Source organism: Notolabrus celidotus, chromosome 19, assembly GCF_009762535.1.
Source record: "Notolabrus celidotus isolate fNotCel1 chromosome 19, fNotCel1.pri, whole genome shotgun sequence".
NCBI classification, from domain to species: Eukaryota; Metazoa; Chordata; class Actinopteri; order Labriformes; family Labridae; genus Notolabrus; species Notolabrus celidotus.
The window spans coordinates 1,797,835-1,815,297 of NC_048290.1; the positions used below are offsets into that span (position 1 = coordinate 1,797,835).

General features: G+C 42.4%; 1 protein-coding gene across 1 annotated transcript in view; it reads right to left on the reverse strand.

Moving 5' to 3' along the window:
* Positions 1 to 17,463, reverse strand: part of ttc28 (tetratricopeptide repeat domain 28) — a 74,657-nt gene that overhangs the window by 7,593 nt on the left and 49,601 nt on the right. Inside the window, exons 3-12 of the mRNA XM_034710171.1 lie at positions 16,516 to 16,568; positions 15,590 to 15,782; positions 15,396 to 15,476; positions 14,960 to 15,212; positions 12,327 to 12,436; positions 9,893 to 10,022; positions 9,537 to 9,764; positions 7,242 to 7,416; positions 252 to 392; positions 24 to 168 (exon numbers count right to left, since the gene is read on the reverse strand). Of these exons, the coding sequence (XP_034566062.1) occupies positions 24 to 168; positions 252 to 392; positions 7,242 to 7,416; positions 9,537 to 9,764; positions 9,893 to 10,022; positions 12,327 to 12,436; positions 14,960 to 15,212; positions 15,396 to 15,476; positions 15,590 to 15,782; positions 16,516 to 16,568 (1,509 nt within the window). The remainder of the gene's footprint in view (positions 1 to 23; positions 169 to 251; positions 393 to 7,241; positions 7,417 to 9,536; positions 9,765 to 9,892; positions 10,023 to 12,326; positions 12,437 to 14,959; positions 15,213 to 15,395; positions 15,477 to 15,589; positions 15,783 to 16,515; positions 16,569 to 17,463) is intronic.

Here is a 17,463-nt window from a genome sequence, read left to right on the forward strand (position 1 = left end):
GCAGACTTCACGCGGGCACACACCCCCTCCATCGGAGCGATGAGTAGGTCGTAAAGAGCTCGTAGAGGAGGTTTGCTGATGTTGCTCGGCCGGCACAGAGGAGAGGACGGGCTGTCCTTCGCCGGAGAGACGGTGGCGCTGTACAGACTCGTCATGCTCTGACAGCTTCTGCAAGATCCAGACACACAAAGCATAAGAGTTAGACACATTAATACACAAAGAATCATCCACAGAGGAGGCAAGAGTCAGACCTGTTGAAGACGTTGTTCCTGGACACCATGCGGAGGTAGCCTGTGGGGTCTGTGGCCGACGTCAGTTTGTTGTTCAGCTCCTCAAACTGTTGCTCCAACAGGTCTCCAGCTTCACTCTCAGTCTCACTGCTGGAGCAGACTCTGCAGAGCACACACAAGACTTCATAACTCACTTATCATCCTTTAATTTCATGCTTTCATATCACCTGTTCTCTCTTCTTACCTGCCTTAAAAAACCTTGATTAGACAGATTAGGACGCTCAACATGCAGCCGAAAAAAGTAAATGCACTACACCACCAGACGAGTAGAGGGCAGTAAAACAAAGAGGAATGCCATTCATCACAGATGACACCATAGAAGCAGACGGACAGGCAGGTATCATTATGAGCAACACAACAGTTAGCCTGTTAGCATGAAGAGACTCAGCTGGGGCTGTTTTACATGGTGCTATATTTCATCACAGATGGAAAAAACAATGACTGTAAATGGTTTTTGAAAAAAATTGATAAAAAAAAAATGTGACAAAAAAAATTGAAAAAAAAAAAAAAAAATTGACTTGAAATTTTTTTTTTTGAAAACAAAAATTAAAAAAAAATTTTTTTTTTAAAAAAAAGAAGAAAACATTTAAAAAAAAAATTTTGGAAAAAAAAAACTGACAAAAAAAAATTGACAAAAAAGTTGACCCGGAGCCTGTTGAAAAAATTAATTTTCCTCAAATTTGAATTGTGCTCCAAAAGCAGAAAAACATGAGAAAAGTGAAAATGTTGTGCCTGCGGTTAAAAACATGGAAAAAGCAATGAATGAATCAACACCAGTAGAGGGTAGTCACACAAAGAGGAATGCCATTCATCACAGATGACACCATAGAAGCAGACGGACAGGCAGGTATCATTATGAGCAACACAACAGCTAGCATGTTAGCATTAAGAGACTCAGCTGGCGCTGTTTTAGATGGTGCTATATTTCATCACAGATGGATTCACTGAATCAACACGTGAGAGGAGATAAGCGCGAGTAGCAAAGACGTTTCAACACGGCTTTAAAATCCTTTTGAACTCAAAAAGCCGTGATCGCAGAGATCGGCCGGTGTTTTGGTTTAAACAGCGACCCTGTTAACTGGAGACTCTCAGCCGGATGCATCCCTCATAAACGTCTTTAGACCATCATTAAATATCTGATGAGGATATTTTGAAATCTTAATAAAACTAAACTAGTTTGCATTCCCAGGAACTCCCTCTGTGTTTCAGCAGCTGTGTAAACTCCACAAACACTGACACGTTCAGCTGAAGGTCTCCAGTTTACAGGGTCACTTTTAAAAGCGGAACACCGGGAGGAGAGACGCATTCACGGTGGGCTGAGAGAAGACTACTGTTACAAGCTGCTAAATCAAGAGAATCACAGCTTCTTCTTTTGAAAAGTACACACACATACAAAAAAGATAGAACAAATAAAAACTAATGAAAGAAAGAGAAATCAAGAGAATCACAGATGGAAAAAACGACTGTGAATGGTTTTTTGAAAAATTTGAAAAAAAAAAAATTAAAAAAAAATTTTGAAAAAAAAATGTTTGACCCAAAAAAAATGTTTTCAAAAAAAAAAAATTGTGAAAAAAAAATGTTCACAAGAAAAATTTTGCTTTTTTTTTTTTGGAAAAAAAAAAAAGGATATGAAAAATAAAACTTGACAATTTTTTTTTTGAAAATTAAATTTTTGAAAAAAAATTTGACAAAAAAGTTGACCCGGAGCCTGTCGAAAAAAAATATTTTCCTCAAATTTGAAATTGTTTGCCAAAAGCAGAAAAAACTTGAAAATAAGTGAACATTTTGTGCCTGCAGTTAAAAACATGGAAAAAGCAAAGAATGAATCAACACGTGAGAGGAGATAAGCGTGAGTAGCAAAGACGTTTCAACACGGCTTTAAAATCCTTTTGAACTCAAAAAGCCGTGATCGCAGAGATCGACCGGTGTTTTGGTTTAAACTGCGACCCTGTTAACTGGAGACTCTCAGCCGGATGCATCCTTCATAAACGTCTTTAGACCATCATTAAATATCTGATGAGGATATTTTGAAATCTTAATACGAACTAAACTAGTTTGCATTCCCAGGAACTCCCTCTGTGTTTCAACAGCTGTGTAAACTCCACAAACACTGACACGTTCAGCTGAAGGTCTCCAGTTTACAGGGTCACTTTTAAAAGCGGAACACCGGGAGGAGAGACGCATTCACGGTGGGCTGAGAGAAGACTACTGTTACAAGCTGCTAAATCAAGAGAATCACAGCTTCTTCTTTTGAAAAGTACACACACATACAAAAAAGATAGAACAAATAAAAACTAATGAAAGGAAGAGAAATCAAGTGAATCACAGATGGAAAAAACAATGACTGTGAATGGTTTTTTGAAAAATTTGAAAAAAAAAATTAAATAAAAAGAATTTGAAAAAAAACTTGAAAAAAGAAATGTTCACAAGAAAAATTTTGGATTTTTTTTTTTTTTGAAAAAAAAAAGGATTTGAAAAATAAAATTTGACAATTTTTTTTTGAAAATTACATTTTTGAAAAATAAAATTTGACAAAAAAAATTGGACAAAAAAGTTGACCTGGAGCCTGTCGAAAAAATTAATTTTCCTCAAATTTGAAATTGTGCTCCAAAAGCAGAAAAAAATTGAAAATAAGTGAAAATGTTGTGCCTGCAGTTAAAAACATGTAAAAAAGCAATGAATGAATCAACACGTGAGAGGAGATAAGCGTGAGTAGCAAAGACGTTTCAACACGACTTTAAAATCCTTTTGAACTCAAAAAGCCGTGGCAGAGATCGGCCGGTGTTTTGGTTTAAACAGCGACCCTGTTAACTGGAGACCCTCAGCCGGATGCATCCCTCATAAACGTCTTTAGACCATCATTAAATATCTGATGAGGATATTTTGAAATCTTAATAAAAACTAAACTAGTTTGCATTCCCAGGAACTCCCTCTGTGTTTCAACAGCTGTGTAAACTCCACAAACACTGACACGTTCAGCTGAAGGTCTCCAGTTTACAGGGTCACTTTTAAAAGCGGAACACCGGGAGGAGAGACGCATTCACGGTGTGCTGAGAGAAGACTACTGTTACAAGCTGCTAAATCAAGAGAATCACAGCTTCTTCTTTTGAAAAGTACACACACATACAAAAAAGATAGGACAAATAAAAACTAATGAAAGAAAGAGAAATCAAGAGAATCACAGATGGAAAAAACAATGACTGTGAATGGTTTTTTGAAAAATTTGAAAAAAAAAATTAAATAAAAAGAATTTGAAAAAAAACTTGAAAAAAGAAATGTTCACAAGAAAAATTTTGGATTTTTTTTTTTTTTGAAAAAAAAAAGGATTTGAAAAATAAAATTTGACAATTTTTTTTTGAAAATTACATTTTTGAAAAATAAAATTTGACAAAAAAAATTGGACAAAAAAGTTGACCTGGAGCCTGTCGAAAAAATTAATTTTCCTCAAATTTGAAATTGTGCTCCAAAAGCAGAAAAAAATTGAAAATAAGTGAAAATGTTGTGCCTGCAGTTAAAAACATGTAAAAAAGCAATGAATGAATCAACACGTGAGAGGAGATAAGCGTGAGTAGCAAAGACGTTTCAACACGACTTTAAAATCCTTTTGAACTCAAAAAGCCGTGGCAGAGATCGGCCGGTGTTTTGGTTTAAACAGCGACCCTGTTAACTGGAGACCCTCAGCCGGATGCATCCCTCATAAACGTCTTTAGACCATCATTAAATATCTGATGAGGATATTTTGAAATCTTAATAAAAACTAAACTAGTTTGCATTCCCAGGAACTCCCTCTGTGTTTCAACAGCTGTGTAAACTCCACAAACACTGACACGTTCAGCTGAAGGTCTCCAGTTTACAGGGTCACTTTTAAAAGCGGAACACCGGGAGGAGAGACGCATTCACGGTGGGCTGAGAGAAGACTACTGTTACAAGCTGCTAAATCAAGAGAATCACAGCTTCTTCTTTTGAAAAGTACACACACATACAAAAAAGATAGAACAAATAAAAACTAATGAAAGAAAGAGAAATCAAGAGAATCACAGATGTGTGTGATGTTATTGTGGACGGAGGGTGGAATAAACACACTGAGGTAAATCTACCAATCAGACACGTTCAGCATTGCAGGCCCCGCCCTCCTGAAAGTCCTGGGACCTTTAAAAGTACGACCCCCCTAGCAGGGGCTTTTTAGGGGGAGATTATCTACCCCTGAACTAAATTTAGACCCTGGATCCACCGGTCCAGAAACACCTGAAGAATCAACATTTTCTTCACGTGTTGCTGATGTTTCTGTCAATCTTTAAGCCTTATTCAATAAAGCATGAAGTAATCTTAGTAATCAATGGACTGATTTATAGTAAGACATTAAAACAGGGCCTGGAAACACTCTCTTCTTCAGAGCAGAGCTGTAATATTTTCAGTGCACTGCTTTATTTTCTTTAAAGTGTGTCTCCAGCAGCTAAAATAAACATCCTCATCATCATTACAGTTTACAACAAACACCGAGCACACTGAATAATTACTAACATTTAAACACCAGCGATGCGTTCAGGGACGTTTTCAGACAGGATGCAGGAAGCTGATGAAATAATAATACGAGTGTTTTTGCAGAAATTACTCAGCGGACTCTGCAGACTTTATGGACTGGACTGAATTTATCATTAGAAGAAGCCATTACTTTTTATGGGACTCTCTGGCTGCAGTTTTCTCGGCTCCAGGACGTTTGATTTGTGTTTAAATATCACTTTCTGCTGCTGGATACAAACTAGAGGGCAGTAAAACTCCACCGGCGGCTTGGAGAGTGTTTTAATGCTGCATATGTGCAAATACTTCTCGTGCTGCGGACGAGCAGGAGTCATAATCGTCACACAGACACACACAGAGACACAATGAATCCCTGCAGTCAGCCCACTGCAGCGTGTTTTTTATAGAAAGTTGGGATGCAGTTTGTGTGGAGGAACATTTGCTGACACCACACATGGTAGTGATTTACAAAGTCGTCCGTGGTGCCAACCAAGGCCTGAAATTGTGGGCAGGATAATTGAGAGTAAGGAAATATGGCAGCAGAGAGCAGTATAAGAGGAAGACTGATGACATGCAGCATGTGGCTCCTCTGTCTTTTTTATTCACACTCCTCTCCGGGGTTTTAATGAATAAGGATGAAGAGTTATAGAGTCTACAGTGAGGCTGCTTTCTGAGGCTGTTTACTAACGCAGGAGGGCTTCACATAAATGCTGAAATCTCCCCTTCAGATGAGATTTAAAGGACCAAATGTTACTTAATGTTTAACATGATTAAAGTGTGAATGCAGCTCATTTTATAACTTTTACTAAACCCATGGAAACTCTGCTTTTCAAGTTCTGCTTTATTAAGGTAACTAAAGGTCATCGTGATGGACGCAGTCTCAGTGACATCACCCTTGAGTTTCTGAAGAGGCGTTAAGAAGCCCAAAGATGGAGGGAAATGCTGACTCACTAACTTCTGTCTAGAAACAGGAGAAGAGGCGGAGCTAAGGCCACCTATGAGTGAATTAAGCCACGCCCCTTACTGGGTAGAATCATGTGTTACACTTGGCATTAATATAATCACATAGTATGATCAAAGCTGAGCTGTATAAATACTCCATACTCCACATACAGTGGTCAGTATAAAGAAATGTACAGTAGAGGATTAAAAACACTGAACACATCTTTTGGGAGGTGAAAATTATTATTTACTTATTTTCTGGCAACTTTTATTTAATTGAAAAATAATAATTAAATATAAGGGGGTTTCTTTTGTTTTGTTATTTACAGGCCCGCCCTCCTCATCTTCTTCCACAGAAATTATATATATATATATTTTTCTGTACTACGTTGTTTAATTGTGATGTAAAAAAAGGCATTTTATGTACAGAAGAGGATTAAAGCCACTGAACACATTTTTTTGGGAGGTAAGTGTAAAAGTAAAAATTATAAAAAAAAAAAAAAATCTGACATTTTTTATTTTATTTAAAAACTTTTTAAATATTCAAATATTAGAGCTTTTTTTTTTTTTTTTTACTGGCCCGCCCTCCTAATCTTCTTCCATAGAAATTATATATATATTTTTTTCCATCTGTACTACATTGTTGAATTGTGATGTATAAACAGGCATTCTAAGGTACAGAAGAGGATTAAAGCCACTTAACACATTTTTTGGGAGGTAAGCGTAAAAGTAAAAATGTGTATTTATTTTTTTTCTGACATTTTTTAACTAATTTAATTATTTTTTTAAATATTCAAATATTAGAGCTTTTTTTATTTTAAAATTTTTACTGGCCCGCTATCTTAATCCTCATCCATAGAGATGAGATACATCAAATACTTATTCTTTTATATTGCGTTGTATAATCGTGATGTAAAAACAGGCATATAAAAACAGGCTCTAAAGGAGTTCTTTTTGGGGCTTTTAGCAGCCTCTAGTGGACGCTCGAGGAACTGCAGTCTTTTTGCTCTCTACTTCATTTTTCAGACCCAGATGTTGAAGCTTAGTCAGCATGCTAACACGCTCATAAACACCATGATGCTGATGTTTAGTATGTACAACATCAGCTGTAAACACAACGCTAATGGATTTAAAAATATTTGTATTGAAGTTCGGGCATCAAATTAAAAGTCAAGGGATCCCTTTCAAGGTATTTAACTTCATCTTCAGCTGGTGAGAGATTGTGGAAACCAAATTTCATAACAAACAATCCAGTTCTTTTTAGATATTTTGCTCAAAGCTGCAGCATCTTCCTGGAGCTGCTTCAGGATCACCAGAGTGATTAATATTGCATACTCTTTGTCTTTGCATGTCCCCTTGGTGGATAAAATCTTTGTTTTCTTATTTATTTATGTTCCTGTTTTGTGAATCGATGTAAAAAGGTTTGTTTGATGCAAACAGAATCAAATCATGTCATAGTGTAATTGTGTTGATGAAGAAAGAAGCAGAAACCTGCTGTAGTGGCTGTCCAGACCCAGAGCCTCTCTGGCGTTGCTGATGTATTGATCCAGAGACAAAGGTCCTCCTCCTCCTCCTCCTCCGCCCTGTGGACTCCCACCTCCATCCTGCAGCTCCGACGTCTCCGCCCCGACCTCTCCCAGGTACACCTCGTTAAACTTCACGATACCTGTGGAAGCATTATGGAAACCCAGAGGGGATTAGAGCATGATGGAGTGCGTGTGCATGTGCTGGGTTTGGTACACCAAAATAACTGGAGAAACTGGGACAGAGATCATAAAGCTGGTCTAGCAGGACTCTGAAACACAGTCTGCATACAAAATGACTTCAAACTCAGTATGCAGGGCAGAGTTTGGAAAATATGTAAATTATTAACCAGGCTGAAAGTCTACAGCCTGTTAGCGAGGGAACTCAGACGCTGTGATAAATGACACAGTGACGCAGCCGGAGACGAAGCCGTGAAGTCACGAGGGTCAAACTCAAAGGTTTGTTTCCTTTTGTTCATAAATGTCCTCAAATGTCAGGACAGGCAGGTCCTCAGAGGAGGCTTCACAGGGAGTCTGAAATAAACAGGTTCATCCACTGAGGGTCAGGAGCGCTCTGAGTGCTCAGTTAATGTCAGAGCAGAAGAAGAAGAGGCTTCACAGGGAGTCTGACATAAACAGGTTCATCCACTGAGAGTCAGGAGCGCTCTGAGTGCTCAGTTAATGTCAGAGCAGAAGAAGAAGAGGCTTCACAGGGAGTCTGAAATAAACAGGTTCATCCACTGAGAGTCAGGAGCGCTCTGAGTGCTCAGTTAATGTCAGAGCAGAAGAAGAGGCTTCACAGGGAGTCTGAAATAAACAGGTTCATCCACTGAGAGTCAGGAGCGCACTGAGTGCTCAGTTAATGTCAGAGCAGAAGAAGAGGCTTCACAGGGAGTCTGAAATAAACAGGTTCATCCACTGAGAGTCAGGAGCGCTCTGAGTGCTCAGTTAATGTCAGAGCAGAAGAAGAGGCTTCACAGGGAGTCTGAAATAAACAGGTTCATCCACTGAGAGTCAGGAGCGCTCTGAGTGCTCAGTTAATGTCAGAGCAGAAGAAGAAGAGGCTTCTCGCCGTCCTCTCTCAGAGACGAGCTTCACGACGCCTCGGGCAGACCGCTCTGAGCTCTGAGGTTAGAGCTCTTTCTTTATATTACAGAGTGAAGAGAGAGAGAGAGAGAGAGAGAGAGAGAGAGAGAGAGAGAGAGAGAGAGAGAGAGAGAGAGAGAGAGAGAGAGAGGAGGGATAATCCAAGAACTCAGAATTTACAAACTCAAGATTTGTGATGTTAGAGTCGTCTTTAAAGACACTTCTGAAAAAAGACATCCATCTATCTATCTATCTATCTATCTATCTATCTATCTATCTATCTATCTATCTATCTATCTATCTATCTATCTATCTATCTATCTATCTATCTATCTATCTATCTATCTATCCATCTATCTATCTATCTATCTATCTATCTATCAATCTATCTATTTTTGGCCATCCCTCCATTCATCAATCCATCTATTCATCCATCTGCTCGTTTATTAAGCGATCAATTTATTCTTTTTTCCATCCATCCATTTATACATCCATTCATCCATCCATCCATCCATCCATTCTTTCAACCATCCATCCATCCATTCTTTCAACCATCCATCCATCCATTCTTTCAACCCTCCATCCATCCATTCATTCAACCATCCATCCATCCATCCATCCATCCATCCATTCAACCATCCATCCATCCATCCATCCATCCATCCATCCATCCATCCATCCATCCATCCATCCATCCATCCATCCATTCTTTCAACCATCCATCCATCCATCCATCCATCCATCCATCCATCCATTCTTTCAACCATCCATCCATCCATCCATTCCACCATCCATCCATTCCACCATCCATCCATCCATCCATCCATCCATCCATCCATTCTTTCAACCATCCATCCATCCATCCATTCTTTCAACCATCCATCCATCCATCCATTCCACCATCCATCCATTCTTTCAACCATCCATCCATCCATCCATCCATCCATCCATCCATCCATTCTTTCAACCATCCATCCATCCATTTATCTATCCATACATTCTTCCTTAATCCATCCATCCACCATCCATCTATTTATCTGTCTACCCTTTTATCCATCCACACTGCAATCAATCCATGCATCCATCCCTCTATCCACCAATCCATCCATCCATCCATCAGTTATGATGGTGGTAGAAATCCTAATCCTCCATGTCATAGTCCAGGTTTTTTGTGTACCTGTTCCAGGTGCGATCAGCCAGCTGTAGAGGAAGCTCCCAGCCAGAGAGTAGTAGAGGACCACGGCCCTCTGAGCGTTCACCGTCTCCAGGATGTTCTCCACGGTAACCGGGATGTAAGGATCGGCGCTCGATGCGGACTGACAACCTTTCTGACGCTCGACCAGGAGGTCGGCGAAGGCTCGGGTTCGCCCTCGCTCCGCTATCGCTAAAGCCTCATCATGCCGACCTGAGACGTGAAACAGACATTAATAATAACACATAAAGAGAAAAAGAGAAAGTGAAGAAGAGAGAGGGGAGGTGAGAACAGATTCATACTGTACAACAAATAGAGACACAGGAGGAGAGGGAGCTCACCCAGGCTGACGAGGACCCTCTGGAGGGCCTGGTACGAGCTGGTTTGCAGATCAAACAGGGAGAGTTTGTAATCCGTGTTGTGCTGAGTCTCATGACGGATCGTCTCAAACAACACAGACGCTCTGTACAGCTGAAACACACAGAACACAAAAACTCATCACAGTGACAGTCACATATACACCCTTTGAAATCCAGGTTCAGATCTGACCGCGGTGAAGGAAGACGTGACTCTTCAGCACCTGTTTTTTTAAATTCCTCCACTCATGTCAGAATTTCCTTTAATTTATCTCTTATTTCTGTTTCTTAAATAATTGCTGTCATGCAGCTGATTCAGTTACAAATCAACATTTCATCCCTGCAGGATCATTCTGTTCCAAAACTCTCCACAAGGTGTCACTACACTTACACAATCATCTTGGAAAAGTCATGAAAATGTCTCCACAATGACCTGAATAACAGAGTATACTCCGTTTACATCTGAGTGGTGTGTGAGTCTAACTTCAACAGATGTTTACCTTAAATCAAACCACAAAGCTTGTGATACATTCCAGTAAAGATAAACTGTTGTAGACTGACACAGATTTTATATTAAGACAATTTTGATCTTGAAAATGTTTCTCAAAGACACAGAAAAGCTGGTGAAATGTATCAGTAAAGATATGTCAGGACCCTGTTAGTTCATGTCAGTATATTTCACCCAGTTTAGTTCAAGTCCTGCATTAAAGAAAACTGCAGAGGTGTTCGAAGGGGACTTCAAAATCTGAAGTGACATTAGTAATAATGCAGAAATGATGTCAATATTGTATGGTGCAAAATCAGCAGAGAATTAAGAGGTGTGATTTGTCCACAAGAGGGCGCCAAATCTGACACAGACTAAAAGTTCCTGCAAGGAGCTTTAAAGCTGGGGTTGGTAATCAGATTTAGATCCACTTTTTGTCATACTGGTTAAAATGATCTTTATGTCCTGATGGTAATCAATACATAATGTGTTCTTAAAAAAGAGTGAAGAAAAGCTGCTATCTACAGCCGGAGTAAACCTGGGAAAACACCAACCAATCCCTGCCATCAGGAGCCAATGATGAAACCAATCAGATCCCGTCCTGCCGTTCTACCCGCCTCCTGCAGAGCGTACACTTCCCCGGCGTGTACTCTGAGTCCCCGTCTCCTGCCTCTACTTCCCCTGACTCTACTGACTGTCCCTCTCACTCGACCTCAGGCCTGTCCCCTCTGACCCCATGAGGGTCTTTGCTCAGGACTGTACTGTAGTCTAAAAAGCTCTCACCACGGGGCTCTGACAAGCAGAAGAATGAATGACATTCAGTAAGTCCTACAGAAATGCTGTAGTGATGACGAGCTGAGTCTTGAACACATTGATCTTTAATAACCGGTCACTGTCGGCCGTTACCACGCCAACCAACAAAGCAACAATCAATGTTTGAATGAATGAAGAACTTCTCCTCTTGTCTCTCCTCTCTCCCGCTCACACACTCTACACCTCTCCTGATGCCTTCACTGACCGTCAACACTGTAGGAATTAAGAACATCTACACTGAACAGGTTTAACAAACAGTAGAGCTGTTACAGTGTTATATATGTGTTATAACTTTCCTCCTGATATCGTGTCACCGGTACAACTGGATAATGCTAGCATGACAGTTGTGAGTACTAACAGCAGCCATGTTTGTTTGTGTTTTTAACTTTCACTATGAGAATGTTTTGGTGAGGACCGGTTTTGAATCAGTCACCATCATATGGTCGCAAGTCAGCGGTGCTCATGCATGTGAGCGGGGGGGGGCGTGGTTTTGGAGGAGCTCCGAGGGAGGAGGGGAGGGGTTAGACGGAGTCCTGAGGAAATGCTACATTCAAATTCATGCTAGCTTTCAAAGACTACCAACCCCAGCTTTAAAGTTCCTTTAAAAATCAAACCTTTTAGAATTAAGTTTAACATTCTCTGCAGAAATAAAGTCACATTTAGAAAAAAATTAAGAATTATTATAAAAAATGTAGATAAATTGAACTCAGTTAGGGGCGCTGGTGGCCTAGCGGTCTAAGCGCCCCACATACAGAGGCTACAGTCCTCGTCACAGGGGTCGCCGGTTTGATACCTGGCGGTTGACCATTTCCTGCATGTCTTCCCCCCTCTCTCTACTCCCCACATGTCCTGTCTCTCTTCAGCTGTCCTCTCAAATAAAGGCAAAAAGGCCAAAAATATAACTTTAAAAAAACAAAACAAAACAGAGCTCAGATATTTTCTCTTAGTGTTAGTTCTGATATTAATGCACCACAACATCAAGGCAGTATCTGTGAATATGATTTCTGCTTGGCCCATTGATTCTGATATATACCTGTAAGCTACACACACACACACACACACACACACACACACACACACACACACACACACACACACACACACACACACACGCACACACACCTGATGTTGAGCCTCTTCCAGGTTCCCTCCCGCCCACAGCGACAGGCCGAGTCGATGGCGTATCTTAGCTTCATCTTCTCTCCGACCTAACTGCTCCGCCAGACGCAGACCTGAGGAAGAGGAGGAGGAAGAGGAGGAGGAAGAGGAGGAGGAAGAGGAGGAGGAGGAGGAGGAGGAAGGGGAGGAGAGAGACAGAAGGAGATGCAGATGAGACCCTCGCTGCTGGAGGCCGGTGTGAGCATCATCTCTTTGAAAGTCCTGCTTCTTTGACGCTCATGACAACTGTTGCTGCGCGCCCCGGGTGCTCACATTTGCCATTCTTCTTCTCTCATTGTTTCTCTCGTCTTTCTCTCTTTTCATCCGTCTGACTCAAAGCTCTGGTATTCTGTCTGCTCTTCAGTTTGTCTCCGATACGTCTAGTCTCCCCGCTGAGCGCGAGCAGACAGTCGTGACAGGTTGTAATTAGTTCTCATTAGACTCTCAGATTGAGACGAATCTCATCAAACAGCGAGTTTGGATTCATGCTCCTCTGGATGTTTCTGTGTGCTCCTGTGATGTTTTGTATCTGTGTTCATTTTTGGGAGGTTAATTGGAGGCACTCATATGGAAGTCTCTGTCCTTACCTCAACCCCGCTTCCAATTTTGACGTTGCTTGGTGAGTTAATGATCAATTAAAACTGAAGGAATCTGACAAAGTGTGACCGTGATGTCTAACAGGCATTCATAAATAAAGCAAATATCTCTTCAATGATTTTAACATTTGTCTGTTTAACTCTTTCACTTCTGTTTTAAAAATGACTTCAGAATCACAGACTGATACTTTCCCAAGTGAAGAAATCCTAATAACTGATTTAAGTATCAGAGTTCTGTGTGAAAATGCAACGACTGATACTGCTCCATTAACTGAATCAAAAACAGCTCTTAGTGGGGCGCTGGTGGCCTAGCCATCTAAGCGCCCCACATACAGAGGCTACAGTCCTCGTCACAGGGGTCGCCGGTTCAATTCCCGGACGGTTGACCATTTCCTGCATGTCTTCCCCCGCTATCTACACTATCTACTCCCCACATTTCCTGTCTCTCCTCAGCTGTCCTATCAAATAAAGGCAAAAAGGCCAAAAAATATATAACTTTAAAAAAAAAACAGCTCTTAGTGTAACAAGGTAGCGCAACGCAGCGGTGCAACGCAGCGGTGCAACGCAGCGGTGCAACGCAGCGGTGCAACGCAGCGGTGCAACGCAGCGGCGCAACGAAACAAGCGGCGCAACGAAACGAGCGGCGCAACGCAGCAACGCAAGGCAGCAACGCAAGGCAGCGACGCAAGGCAGCGACGCAACGCAGCGACGCAACGCAGCGGCGCAACGCAGCGCCGCAACGCAGCGCCGCAACGCAGCGCCGCAACGCAGCGCCGCAACGCAGCAGCGCAACGCATGGGCGCAACGCAGCGGTGCAACGCAGCGGTGCAACGCAGCGGCGCAACGCAGCGGGGCAACGCAGCGCAGCGGCGCAACGAAACAAGCGGCGCAACGAAACGAGCGGCGCAACGCAGCAACGCAAGGCAGCAACGCAAGGCAGCGACGCAACGCGACGCAACGCGACGCAACGCGACGCAACGCGACGCAACGCGACGCAACGCGACGCAACGCGACGCAACGCAACGCAGCGACGCAATGCAGCGGCGCAACGCAGCGACGCAATGCAGCGGCGCAACGCAGCGACGCAACGCAGCGGCGCAACGCAGCGGCGCAACGCAGCGGCGCAACGCAGCGGCGCAACGCAGCGGCGCAACGCAGCGGCGCAACGCAGCGGCGCAACGCAGCGGCGCAACGCAACTGTTTAATGCAACAACATAATGTAGCCTAGTGTAACAGCCTAGCGTAACAGCCTAGCGTTACAGCGTTACAGTGTAGTGTAACAGGGCAACTTAACAGTGTAACGTAACAGCATAACACTACGTAACAACATGATGTGAATGGCATAAAGTGACCTAATGTGACATGATGTTTTCCACTTGACTTAAAGTGACAGCATGACGTCATATTGCATGTCATGACATGGCGTTATCTGAAGCAGCGTTACAGGAAGTGGCGTGACATAACATGTGTTAATGTAATAATGTGACGTAACGTCTCTTGATGTGACATAACTAAACATTGGTAGCATGAAGAGTGTGGGAGTGCTGTTTTCACCGGGTCAGGAGGTCTTTATCTTGTATTAGAGACTCTGACAGGTTTGAACTGAAGAGAGGTTGGATGTGTTTCAGAGAACGGTCCAGTCAGAAGTTCAACCACACCAGATTATTGACAACAACCTGCCTGCAGGAGAAAACACTGCAGGGTAAACACCTGAGCTTCTTCTTCTTCTTCTTCTTCTTCTTCTTCTATTAACCTCATGAATACGTTCCATGCTCCTGAACACAGCTCAGAGTATTCAGACCTAAACAGCTCTGACTTTTAAATAAGACACTGACATGCAGATCAAAGTTAGGAGCCAGAGAATGGCTGCAGGGGAAGGTGAGAGTGAGACTCACTTTCTGACAGCTTTATCAAACGTTATCAAACCAGATGCTTCTGAACTTTAAGGAGATGTTTAAAACAGACACATGAAGCATCTCATCCAACAGTCCAGTTCCTCACCTTCCTGCAGGTACATCACGGCCTGAGCAGAGTTCTGCAGAGCGTGGTGAATCCTCCCCAGACTCCCGTACGCCAGAGTTTTAGCGATGAGGTCGTTGGTCTGAGCCGCCACACTCAGGTGCTGCTCCTGGAAGACCACGGCCCGCTCGTAGTTCCCTAAAGCTTCGTAGGTCAGTCCCAGGTTTCCGTAGGATCGACCCTGGCTCCTCACACACCCGGTCTGCTCGGCGATGTCCAACGCTCTTTGGTGCCACTGCAGGAGGAGAGAGAGGTGATTCCAGGAGCTTTAACTCTTAGAATAAAGGAGTGTTTGTTTTCACTGTACTGAAAGTTGTCCTTGACTAACTCTCAGAGAGTAAGAGTAGAAGATTTAAAGTGTGTCTTTGAATTTCAGCAGAAAGCCCTGACTCATGATGTTGTGTGAATCTGCACAAACCTGTAGCGCTGTCTCGTTGTCTGCCATCAGCTGATAAACACCCCCGAGCGCATCACTCGCCTCAGCCTCCAGGGATTTATCCTGACAGGGAGAGAAGGATTTATTACGTCTTCTGTGCATTATGTTCTTTTCATTTAAAGAAAGATTATTTGTCACATTCAGGAAGGAGAGAAGAGCTGAGACAAAACCCTCACCCCGGCTGTGCGTGCGATGTTCAGCTGGTGCTCCAGGCAGGACAGGGCCTGCTCGTAGTTCCCCAGCTGGCTGTGTAAGGTGCCCAGCTCCCAGTACGCCTGAGCCTTCCCTCCTCCTTCACCGCCCAGCTCATGAGCCACCACCAGACGCTTCTCGAAGCACACCAGCGCCTGCTGCAGACTCCCCATGGACCTGAAGAGAAGAAGAGTGATCATCTTTTTTTTTAATGGTTTGTTTTTGCGAAAGAGTCCAAGAAAACAAAATACATCTCCCTTTATCAAAGCTTTTCTTTCATCCAGGAAAAAGACCAATACGGGCAATTTAAGAAAGCAAACAGGTCGGTAATGAGAGGACGGAAAATACTTCTTCATCCTCAGAGAGGAAGAGGAACACCAGAAACGTCTACAAAGAGTAGAATCTGCTCTCGTTTGGATCCTCAGAGAGCAGAGAGTAAAACAGATGGAAAAAGGAAACCCATCATTACGGCTTGTTCTCCTGTCAGGGAAAATTACTCGCTCAGTTTCACGGAGGAGAGGACGAGGGGAGCTGCCCCGACTCCCCACAACAACACCGCTCTTTACTGACGTTTGATTATTTTCATCATCGTTATGAATCTCATTTAAAGTGTGCAGAGTTTACGCTGCAGGCAGGGGAAAGCTCATTCCACACTTTGCATGAGTGCAGACGTGAATTGGAAATATCAGAACTAATGGGAACGCAGCGAAGACACAGAAATATATACGTGACATCAACATCAGAACAAACTGAAAGTAATGAGCGGCTGTGTTTACAAGTTTGGCATTAATAGATTTCTGATTGGCTAAATGAAAAAGAGAAATGCTGCAAATTTTGCTCTGATGGTATTTTAAAGGAAACATCTTTTTCTTTAATTAATGCTTCAAAGCCTGCGATGGAAACAGCTCACCTCACTCTGTCAGAAGCCACAAAAACCTCGAAATCCAGGCCGTCCAGACCAGACTGGACACGTCAACTAGTCAGTGAGGAGCTTTAAAAGCTCTCAGGATGAAGAGCTTTGTCTGGAAACACTACTTTTACATGTACAGGACGAGCGATAAGAGGTATCACTTTGTCCACAGGGGGCGCCAAAGTTGAGACAAACCAAAAGTTCCTCACTGGAGCTTTAACTTCTTTTAAATGTTGTTTTCTTTAAAGTAGTAAGTTTGCGTTACCTGACTGCGAAAACATGAATCTACTCTGAGCTGGAGAGTCGCCTGATGGAAGGTTTTGAAAGACTTAAAGCCACAATGGTGGGAGGATGAGCAGTTTGAGAGCCAAAGAGACGGTTCTTGCTCTTGATCTGGATCATTGAACGAGTCTGAATTCCCATCACTAGGTGCATCTACACCCTCTCTACTTTTAAGAGTAGGCTTCAAACTTTCCTTTTTGATAAAGCTCATTGTTAGAGCTGGATCAGGCTTGGACCAGGTCTTAGTTATGCTGCTATAGGCTTAGACTGACACACTGGGATCCTGTCTTTCCCTCTCTCTCCTCTCTCTGCCTGTCTCTCACTTTAACTCTTCCTGTCCCATTAAAGTTACTAACCATAGACCTTTCTGGAGTCCCTGAGCTCCCTTGTCTCGTAGGTTCCTCTGGATCTCTGCTGTAGATTCCTTCTTTGGGTTCTGTTATTCATCCTTTCTTCCTTCCTTCCTTCCTTCCTTCCTTCCTTCCTTTCTTTCTTTCTTTCTTTCTTTCTTTCTTTCTTTCTTACTTTCTTTCTTTCTTTCTTTATTTCTTCTCTTTTCTTGTCTTTCTTTCTTTCTTTCTTTCTTTCTTTTTCTTTCTTTCTTTTCTTTTCTTTCTTTTCATTCTTTCTTCTTCTTTCTGTTCTTCTTCTTTTTTTTCTTTCGTT